Source organism: Eschscholzia californica, unplaced genomic scaffold, assembly GCF_041429995.1.
Source record: "Eschscholzia californica isolate CP2 unplaced genomic scaffold, dmEscCali1.0.p SCAF_2, whole genome shotgun sequence".
Taxonomy (NCBI): domain Eukaryota; kingdom Viridiplantae; phylum Streptophyta; class Magnoliopsida; order Ranunculales; family Papaveraceae; genus Eschscholzia; species Eschscholzia californica.
Genome location: NW_028238309.1, coordinates 13,252,656 through 13,264,478, shown reverse-complemented (window position 1 = coordinate 13,264,478; position 11,823 = coordinate 13,252,656). Strand labels below are relative to the sequence as shown.

General features: G+C 32.1%; 1 protein-coding gene across 1 annotated transcript; it reads left to right on the top strand.

The window, feature by feature from the left end:
- The first annotated feature begins 4,702 nt into the window (after positions 1 to 4,702).
- Positions 4,703 to 9,760, top strand: LOC147556351 (basic helix-loop-helix (bHLH) DNA-binding superfamily protein). The gene is made up of 5 exons (XM_086664278.1): positions 4,703 to 4,858; positions 5,598 to 5,760; positions 5,963 to 6,193; positions 6,406 to 6,576; positions 9,601 to 9,760. The coding sequence occupies exons 1-5, from the start codon at positions 4,785 to 4,787 to the stop codon at positions 9,688 to 9,690; spliced, it is 729 nt and encodes a 242-aa protein (XP_086520404.1). The 5' UTR covers positions 4,703 to 4,784; the 3' UTR covers positions 9,691 to 9,760.
- The last annotated feature ends 2,063 nt before the right edge of the window (positions 9,761 to 11,823 follow it).

The following is an 11,823-nucleotide window of genomic DNA, read 5'->3' as shown; positions in this document are numbered from 1 at the left end:
CTAAGTACTTTATTTATACCTAAATTCGGTAAATCGTAATTAAACTTTATTGAAGGGTATAATCGTCCTTAATTTGATTAACCAAACAGTCAAAGTAAGTCAATCATAATAGCATCTCCAATGCAACACTCAAACTCTAAATTTTAGAGCCACATAGGTTTTTTTTTAGAGTTTCTCTTTAAAATCCATCTCCGATGCAAAACTCAACATGAATTTCTAAAGTGATGTGTCAAGAACTATTCTAGAGATCTTTAAAAGGGCACTCTAAATTAATTGTATATCAGAATTGTGAGAATAGTCCCACATGAAAGAATGGGTATCTAGCAACCAAAAATATAAGGTCTAGGTCCTCTCCACTCATCGTCAATTGATTTTGAGTTGGATGGTCACAAACTTAACATGGTATCAGAGCTAGATAGGCTTGAAAAAAAAACCACACGTGTTCCACGTCACCCGAAAGATAAATAAAACACACGTATGTGGCTCAAAGAACGACACACGTGAGAGGGCGTGTGAGAACAGTCCCTCATGGAAGAATGGGTATCTAGCAACCAAGAATATAAGGTCTAGGTTCTCTCCACTCATTGTCAATTGGTTTTGAGTTGGATGACCACAAACTTAACAAGAATATAGGTTTTTAGAGTTTCTCTTGAGTGTTGCATTGGAGAAGACTTTCCAATAGAATATCTTTAAATGACTAACAAGAACAAAAACCATTTAAAGATCCACTTTTCACACTTGACACATAGGATTTTTAGAATTATTTTAGTCTTGCATTGAAGATGCTCTTAGTATATGACTCAGACTCTTGATTGATGATCAACATGTACAGGGCCTAAAGTCTAACTCCCTCTAGAATTTGTTGATACTAATCACATTATAATATAGAAAGCAAAACAAATTTCTTTACATGATACTTACATGATACTTAGATTACAAAAATGTTGAACATACCTGAAATATAAATTATTCTTTACACTGTTCATTAGTTTTTTTGGTAGTTCTAAGTATACCCTAGTTATCTCATCTAAAAAAAACTAAAAAAGTATACCCTAGTTGCATTATAAAACTACCAAAATTTATCGAAAATTGTTGGCCGTTCTCGTTGAACCATCTGCTTTTATCAAAACTCATTAAAACATATATAATGTGAATTATTGATGATAGTGGAAAAATATTTATGTAAATTAAAGTTATAATCGAATCAAATATACTTTTACCCTATGATGATTTGTTCATAAGAATATTTGTCATTTTGTTAAGATTATAAATTTGCTTAGTTGGAATAGACAATGACTAATTAAAAAATAATAAATTCGCTATCTACTTTCACAATTTTTTATCAGAAAAGTCATAAATCAACCCGTGGAGCCAATACCACACTAAAATATATTCTTTTGTGAAAAATGTTAAGGAATAAAAAAACTAATGTTGTGTTTGGTTGCAGGATTCTTAAGTAGGATTCCTATCAAAAGTGGGATTTGGTAGGATTCACGAATCCTTGGTTTGTTTGGGGCTACCAAGAATCGTAGGATTCTTGAATCCTAAGGATTCTTAATTTCAAACTTATTATTTCCTTCAACAAAATATTATTTAGAAAATATTATTTTTTCCAAAAATTAGTTTTTTCCCCAAAAAACATTTTTTTTTTCGAAAATCATTTTTTTCCCCCGAAAATCACTTTTCCTCCAAAAATCTGTTTTTCCCCCGAAAATCATTTTTTACTTCAAAATATTATTTTTCTCCCCAAAATCAGTTTTTCCCCCCGAAAAATAATTTTGTTTCTCCCGAAAATCTTTTTTTTTTTTCAAAAAATCGTTTTTCTTCAAGAACCGTTTTTTCCAAAATCTGATATTTCCTCGAATGAAACGATATTTGAAAAAGCGACTTTTGAGAACAAGGTTTATTCAATATTTTTTCTAAAAAAACGTTTAAAAATACTCAAATAACAATAAATCATAGGATTCTTATTAGTTGTCAAACACACCAAAAAATAATACTTGGATTCATGAATCCGTGGAATCATGAATCCCAAGGACTCATGAATCCGCGGGTTCATGATTCCGTCATCCAAACACACCATAAGTAGATTCTGAGTAGAAAACGTATGTGCTTGTTGTGTTTGTGTTTTTTTCCACTTAAATGCGAATCACGACAACTCAAATAAGATATTTGTCATAAATTACCAAAATATTTTTGTTCTCTCAATTATTCTTATTTTTATGCGTTTATATTACAATAACTTATTTTCAATATGGTACAATCACGTTTTAGAAAATGAAGTCTTTGTCATTTAGAACAGTGTTGTTTCTTTTTATATCTTAACTCTTCAACGGAGCCATTGCAAATATCTTATATTTATCGATAGTGATTTGATTAGCTTCTAAAATTGATATCTCTTAATGGAAATATGGAATTATATATAGTACATCTATATGTGACTAACCAACCTACTTACTATAAGAAACACTCATGGTCCATGACCATTAACATTTTTTAGATGTGAACCCACACTGGGTAGACTTTAACTTGACCAAAGTTTTCATGCTTGGAAACGACCTGAATAGTACATGTTCACCAAAGCCATACTGATATTTAATATACACAAGGGTATTTATTAGGTTATCCCAAATGACCGGTTACTTTATGACCAATTTTCCGCGTAGTCTCTTATTTTATCAAAAATATTCAGATGATCTTTTTTTTTCGTTATAATTTTTGGGTTCCTAGTCCAAAAATTTACACCTAAACACACATTTAGTCCACCTTAATATTAATATAGGATTTTAAGCTAAAATAATAATTATAATGGATATTTAGTCCAAATTGACCCATCTCTCTAGAAAAAACAGATCTCTATCATTTCTATTTAATCATAATACCCTTATAACTTTTTATATAAGAAAAAACCCACTTTTGACACCCAATCTCCAAAATTCTTTTTCTTTTTTCAGATTTTTCCGATTGTTTTCAAACTTACTATCTGTTTCGCAATATACACGTTATTTGGTATTAATTACGTATATTTCTACAAAAAAACACATTTAGTATAGTTAAAGTATGTCTAGATGTCAAAGTTACAGTGTTTTTCCGTTTATTGATTTTTGTTTTGGTTCATAAAGAACGTGTTATTTATTGTTAAAGTTTTATACTTTATTTCATTTTTTAATATGTGTCATACATTACACATTATGTATCAACAATGTTTCTTCCAAAAGGGAAAATGACTAAAATCTTATTTTCTGAGAAGATTGGACCTTAATCCCTTTTTGAATTTTATTTTGGGCCTAAAACCCGTGAACCCTTTCCGTTAATGTCACATGTCCGTTAATTTTTTTTCACTTTCTCCTCCATCTCATCACCTCTCTCGGACACGTCATCTCTCTCGCCTATTCATCATCTTCTGCGATAAGGTTGCCGATTGGAAAATTTTCTGGCCTGCAACCTTCAAACATAAAAGGAAAAAAAATTATCTCCTCTCTTTTTTTCTCTAAACACACCGGCGAAAGGGTTTCCCTTCGCCGGAGGTCTAGTTCACCATATCTAGAAAATCTGGTGAAGCTGATCTGAACGCCAGACCTCGAAGGTCTAGTTTAACAGACCTCCGACGAAGGAAAACTCCTTCGTCGAAGTGTTTACAGAAAGAACAGATATTTTTTTTTCCTTCGTCGAAGTGTTTACAGAAAGAACAGATATTTTTTTAATATTTGAAGGTCGACGGCAGAAAATTTTTCCTGCTGGCGACCTTCGCCGGAGAATAAAGAGGTGAGAGAGAGAAAAAAGATTAAGTATGAAGCTCGCCGGAAATTTTGACCGGACGACGACCTTATCGGAGAAGATGATGAGGTGGCGAGAGAGCTGACATGACAAAGAGAGGTGATGAGATGGAAGAGAGAGAGAAAAACAAAACATAACAAACATGTGACGGTAACGAAAAAAAGGAAACCATCTGAGTATTTTAGATAAAATAATGGATTACGCAGGAAGCTGATCATAAAATAGGGAGTCATTTGGGAAATAACCCTATATTATCCATACATAACAGACGTGTCCTTACTCATGGGTATAAGGGTATTAATGAAAACGATTATTTCCCAAATAGCCCCCAACTTTGTGACCGGCTTCCTGCCTAGCCCCCTACTTTATCAAAAATACCCAGATGACCCCTTTTTTAGATTTCATTATAACACCGTTAACTAGTCATCACCTCTCTTTCATCCAAATCATCGTCTCTCTCTGCACCCTCATCATCTTCACCGGCGAAAGTCGCCAGACGAAAAATTGGTCGGCCGGCGACCTTCGCCGGTGAAGATGATGAGGTGACAGAGAGAGACGATGAGTTGGATGAGAGAGAGGTGAGGACTAGTTAACGGTGTTATAAAGGCATCTGAAAAAGGAGGCTATCTGGATATTTTTGATAAAGTAGGGGCAGGCAGGAAACCGATCACAAAATTAGGGGCTATTTGGAAAGTGACCCTAATGAAAATTGTATAACCGAGTAATATTATGGTTCCCTAGAAGAGCATTTGAAAAATTAAAGTAAAACGTCGCAATCTACGCGGTACTATTGAAACAACGGCCAAGATTATTTCTCTAAAGAAAAGGTCATATTAAACACGTGTCATATTTATTCATTTTCTCTCTCTCTTAATTTTCCACTCCCCACACTCCACCCTCCCACCTTTATAAATAATTCTTTAGCAACTTCTCAATCATCACTCCTTGGACTCCTTCTAACCTTTAAATTTCTCTTTAGGTCCCAATCAATTGAAAATCCAAAGAGTATGGAACATATTGATGAAGATTACAAGCTTTATTGGGAAACCAAGATGTTTCTCCAAAATGAAGAACTTGATAGGTTTGCTACTACTACTACTAGTCTACTACTATTACTTTTTCTCTTTCTAAATTACACACTTGTGATATATTTCACATTAGATTTGATTTCATTAAACCCCTATTTGGAGAATGAAGTACTTTGTTGCTCTTATTTACTTCTTCAAGAGTAACTACTTTTGGTATTCTCTTCTCTCTTCATGCCCATCTCTTTCTCTTTCTAATTTGCACACTTTTGCCTTAATTTACCCAAGACTTGATTAATTCATCAAAATCCTACTATGCAAAATGAACAATTTGGGTACTTTATGTTCTTGAGTGCAAGATGGTGTCTGGGTTTTCTCCTAATGTATGAATCTGACTAAGTGAACTCGCGTAAACCCAAAATTAACTTTAATCAGCTACCCAAAACACGATATAGCGATGTATCTGACAAAAACATGTTGAGATGTGACTCGAGATAATTTAAACTTCACATAATCTGATTTTGGATAAGAATTTTTATGGTCTCACACACTCTCTCTCCCGGCCACAATCATCTCTTATTTTGTCTATCTAAAAACACATGGAATTTCTTGTTATACTTGAGCAATTTGTGGAACCTCTCTCTCTCAATTTGATACGTATGTATATAATGTGTATGTATCTATCACTCATATTATTTAGTTCTCCAATTTTCGAAATTAAGAAAGTGTATAAGGTAAGTTGATAAAAAAAAAGTTTTTGATACTAATAATTAAGGGTTTAATCTGATCATACAGTTTGGGGTTCGACGAACCGCTTTCCGGTTATTATGATTCGAGCTCACCCGAGGGAGCAGCATCCTCTGCCACTGCCAAAAATATAATTTCAGAGAGAAATAGAAGAAAGAAGCTTAATGACAGATTATTTGCTTTAAGGGCAGTTGTACCTAACATAAGCAAGGTATACATATATATAAGTTTACTAATTTTAATATAATTATCATATAAGTTTGATTATTTTCAAGATATTATTTTATATAATTATCCTAATTTCAATGAAATAATAAGCTAAAGATTTATTTACTTCAAAAAAGTCTTGAGACAATCTTTTTATGTTCATTTTATTTACTAATTGGTATAATTTATTATTGACTTGATTTTAGATGGATAAGGCATCAATAATTAAGGACGCGATCGAATATATCAAGGAATTACATGAACAAGAACAAAAGATCCAAATGGAAATAACAGAACTCGAGTCTGGAAAATATAAGAAATCCATGTCGGATATCGATTTTGAGAGCATGAATTTATCGAAAATAAAGAAGAAAAGAATTGAACGAAATAGGGTTGACTCTACCGTATCAAGTCCATCATCATTTGACTCGCTCGAAGTAAGTCTTATACAAGTAACTTCTTTAGATATTGATTATGGTAGTCTGCCTATACCTCAATTTATTTACGGAGTCCTAAATCTAATCTGTCGGATGTAAAAAAATCGACCTTGTGGCCATGTAATTTTCTTATTAATGAACCTTTTTCTTGATTTTAATTTTTTTTTTTTTTTTGTAAATATCAAAAAATAAATGAACTTTAAATTTTGCAGGTTAGGGTTTATAATGTGGGAGAAAAGACTATGGTAGTAAGTTTAACTTGTGATAAGAAAACAGATACAATGGTGAGGCTTTGTGAGATTTTTGAATCTTTGAAGCTCAAAATTGTCACAGCCAACATCTCTGTTCTGTCTGGGAGATTATGGAAGACTGTCTACGTTGAGGTAAGCTTATTCTTTACCTAAGTTTGTTTTTACCCTATGGTTTTATCTAAATTACTAAAAAGAAACTTTGCTTCATTTGTTTAAAAGATCTCCACAAATAAAAGGAGGTTTATCTACAAACTTTTTAGTGACAATAACAACAAACTAAACAAGTTGTGTTTGATATTTGGTTTTGGTTCTTTCCAAGTAATACCTTTTGTTTGTGAAGATTTGGACATCTTTTGATGTAAATGAAATTACAAGTAGAGTTAAGAAAGTAAACTATTTGGAGGAGGGGGATGATATGATACCAAGCCCACTTTATTATCACATATGTAACGGTAACAATCCCACATTGGTGGTGAGACGGAGTGTGATGCTCCTCTTAAGAGGTTAAGCACCCTTCTCTAGTGAGGTTTTTTAAAACCGTGAGGCCCAGGTGTGCTAAAGCGGACAGTATCACTAGCAGCCCAGAAGGCTGGTCTGCACTATCCTACAACACGTTATCAGCACGATTCGCTCTACTGTGATGTGGGCTTGGGAGGGTATGTTGTGGTAGGAATCCCAAATTAGTGGTGAGACGGAGTGTGGTGCTCCTCTTAAGAGGTTAAGCACCCTTCTCGAGTGAGGCCTTTTAAAACCGTGAGGCCCAAGTGTGCCAAAGCGGACAGTGTCACTAGCAACCCAGAAGGTTAGTCCTCACGATCCTATAACAACGTACATATTTTCCTTTTTCTTAATTAACAACTTATATATAAATAGTTTGAAATTCAAAACTTAACCTTTTGTGGATTCAAAAAGACAAAAACAGTTTAATTAACAAGTAAAAATGTGTAATCAGAGCCCCATAATTGAGCCTTTAGAAAGGAGTTGCTAATAGAACAAATTACAAAATACTTTTTCTAATTTGGTTGTATTACTCTCTAAAATAAACAAAAATAATAAAGTAAAACGAGATAGTATAATATAAATTTTAAAAAACTTCAACAAAAAATTGTATTAAACAAGATTGAACCCATGTATTAGGAAAACTAATTGATGTTCTATAATTACTTTTTCTTTGTTGCAATATTGTATAATTACTTGGAGAGGACATAATAATACATCAATAAATTGTTTCCAATTGTATAAGTGATTTATTTTAGGCCGCGGCTTTGGAGAATAAAGAAAATTCTCCGGGGAATAAAGACTTTTCTTAAAACTAGTCAAATAAGATAGACTTTTTATGTTTCTTTTTATTGCTAAGGGGCTTCTAATTTTAGAAGATGCTATAAAAAAGGCTCCTCCATCTCATCACCTCTCTCTGCTACTTCATCACCTCTCTCTGCCACTTCATCTTCTCGACACCTCATCATCTTCTCCGGCGAAAGTCGCCAGCCGGTCATTTTTCCGGCCGGCGACCTTCAAACATAATTTTTTTATCTATTTTCTCTCTCTCTCTCTAAATTTTTTCTTTTTTTTTCTTCTCTCTCTCTCTAGAATAGATCTAGAGAGATGAGATATCTTCTTCTGCAAGATATCTTGGTTTGCTGAAAGATGATTCTTTTATGGTTTGTTATACTCCTAAACTTGTAAAGAACAAAAATAGAAAATTTCAAGATTTTATTCGTGAAGCACAGTATAACAGAACCCTATTAGGCTATTAGTGAAGTGGTAAAGAACCTAATTCAACATCATTATAACCCTAGACAACTTCAACTAACAACACAAACAAGAATCTCACATAACTAAAATTGAACAAGATAATTTCTCTATTTTGATCACGAAAATGAATTGTTCCAAACCTTGTTTATTAGATCCTTCACCTTCGCCATTGAAACTCTTCCTATCCGGTTTTTCCCTCTTTTGATCACGTCCATCATCCATGATGATAAATGATAAATCCAAAGCAAACCCTAAAACCTAGAGACAAGAAGAAGAAGAAGAGCAAAAGAACGAGAACTAAACCCCTAGGGTTTCTTCCTGTCTGGAGAGAGATCAAGAAGAGAGAGAGAGTGAGCTGTGGTGTTGTCAGCTTCCTCTTATTGTCAATGAAGCACAGTATAACAGAAAAATCTGACGAAAATTTTAGAACATACCTTCTCTCTCTAGATCTGTTCTAGAGAGAGAGAGAAAAGAAAAAAAAATTTAGAGAGAGAGAGAGAGGAGAGAGAAAATTAAAAAAAACAAAAAAAATATGTTTGAAGGTCGCCGCCGGAAAATTGGCCGGCCGGCGACTTTCGCCGGAGAAGATGATGAGGTGTCGAGAAGATGAAGTGGCAGAGAGAACAGATGAGATGGAGGAGAACTTTCAAAAAAATGTATTTTGTATTCCCTATAAAAATTTATTCCCCGGAGAATTTTCAAAAAAATCTGGATTCCCTCGAGAATTTATTCCCCGGAGAATTTTCTTTATTCCCCAAAGCCGCGGCCTTTATTTTAAATAATAAAATGTGAATAATTTAGTTATTATCAAAATGAGTGAGTTATTGATTTATAATTAATTACAATTAGCAAATTAGGTGAGCCTTCAATATCATTATCAAACCTTGTCCCTACTACTTTTTTTTTTTTTGATGAAGTTGTCCCTACTACTTATAATTCAAACTTACATTTTAGTTTACCCAAAAAACACTCCAAGATAAAGTCAGGAGGACAAAGTTCTCATTTTCAAATGTATCTAATTGAATTGGCCAATAACCAAATTTATTTTCCAATAATTTATTAGGCAAGACTGGTTATTTTTGTAATGCATATTGAAAATTTGAAAGCTATGTTTGAGGTTACTATACAAGTGAGTCAGATAGTAACTTTTAGTTATCAAAATGTGGATGATTTGATCCTCAATCCTCATGATCCAAATGAGCCAAAATTGGACGATTTAATTACTTCAACAAAAAAAACCTTCGCGCGCATATATATATATATATATATATATATATATATATATATATATATATATATATGAACAATTTATTTAAATGCAAAAACGAAAAGGAGTTAAAATTTATTGATTTAATGTTCATAGTAGTGTAACTAAGTGAGTTAATTTTTGTTTGTTGGTAGGTCGATGAAGACGAGAAAGATGAATTGAAGAAAAAGATTGAGGCAGCCATTATAGCTGTCAATGATCCTAGAAGTCCTATGAGTTTCTAATCAGATTCAGTTGGCCAGAAAGTGGTTGATCTTTATGTTTACATATATATATATATATATATATATATATATATATATATATATATATATATATATGTAAAAATAGATTGAGGCAATATGTTGATCATGTAAAAATAGAGTTTGAATGCTCATTTTTTTTTATTGATCCAGTGTTTTAGTGAAGATTTTGAAGGTTAAGGATCTTTATTTTCGAGTTAACTCATCTCTTTTGATAGACTCTTTCGCTACTTGATTGACAATTGATTCCTCTTTAGGTCCGTAGTAGTCTACTACTGTGGCATCTTTTATCATTTTTTTCTTCTCTTTTTCTATCATCACGTTTACACTAGATATGCCTAGTTGTCTACTCTGGGAATCAACGGTCCGGATTACAAATGGGAAGAGGGACGAATGGATAAACCTGGGGATTATCAAGGACCAAACTTGAATTTAGCTGAATAGCGGAAACCAAAGTTGATGGAGCCATGTGTCGCCACTCTATTGGGTGGCTTTATCACTGTAGCTTTAAACAACATTTCTCTTGTTTAATTTTATACTTCATTGGTGAGAAAAGTAATTTGGGATGATTACATTATGTTGCCCTTTAATCAATCAAATGATAGTTGGAGTTGGGCCCTGAAAAGATGGTAATGTTTGATGACTTTATTCCAAAATCTTTGCAAAGATAAAAGAAAATCCAATCGTATGGTCACATAGAATATATAGAGAGAGAGAACCAAAGTTGGTTTAAACTAATCTTTAACATTATTAAAACAAATTTAAGGCCTTAGTTAAGACCCAAAAGTCATTGGATTCCAATTTAGGATATATAGTAGTTTATCCTCTAAATTTGTTCATGTAATATATAAAACTTAATAGTGGCCCCAGGGTCATATTTATGTTGGTCAATCTTTTAGATTTCCTTTTTTTTTTTTTTTTTTTTTTTTGGCTCTTTACAAATTAGGATTTTTGAGTTTAAGGCCCAAAAATAACGGAGTAATTAGTCATATATCCACTTCTAAATTAATAAATAATATAAAACAAAAATAAACAGAAAATAAGTCCAAAAATTTACTATTTAGTGAGCCCCATGCATCAAGCCATCTATTTCCTCCCATTCTTATCCTTTCATAAATATATATTTAACCATTGGTAAACCAAATGTTTTTAATGGTTGAATTAATACATTTATTTTTTCCATAAATTTTAAGAGAAATATTTATGGTGGATATTTATTGTCAATATTTATTTTCCAAACTAATATTTGTCTAAAGTAACCGACCAAAACAATCGTGATTTACCTAAAACAAGCTCCTCTCTTTCTCTAACTTTATGTTCTTCCAACTTGAAGAAATTGTGAATGTGATTGGCTTTTTATCTCTACCTCGATATTTCCATCTCTAAAACATATTTTTCCTTAGAAATCATTAAGAAAATTGTATATATGTCGATTAAACTTAGAATCTCGTAAAAAATTATTTTATTATAACAACAAACTTAAAATGTAACACTTTTTCGTACACAGTGAATTTGGAAATCTCTATCACTATAATCTTGTTCTCATAAAAAAATATAAACTGAATTTGTTTTTGCTACATTTTCAGTATTTTACTAGCATTTTCTTAATTCTATTAGCATATGTTATGAATATGTTTTTTTTTTAATTGTTCAGCGTGTGCCTCGAACCAAGGGTTGTTGGCCTGTTATGAATATGTTAGAAGTAGGTTAATAATCATTTTATTATTTCGTTAGCATCTTATTCATTCTAACAATATTCTTATATATACCAGAATAAAAAAATATTTAGAGCATTTTATTTATTTTAAAATTCAATGATATACTTACAAAAATAAATTCTTCTGAAATTAGTGCATTTCTCTAGCATCTCATTGATTCTAACAACATTCTAAAATATTTAAGGATGTTGTAATAATAAGTACTTGTATAATAATTCTTCAAGAAATTAAGATGAGATAGAAAATAGACTAAAGAAATTGCAACATAAATCACTCATGGAATTTCTCATTTATCTCTTTACAACTTGTGTGTCATTAAGAAACAAACATATGGGTGTATTTATACCCAAAGACAAGCAACAAAATAAAGCCACCTCATGCTTTTGCATGTAATAGG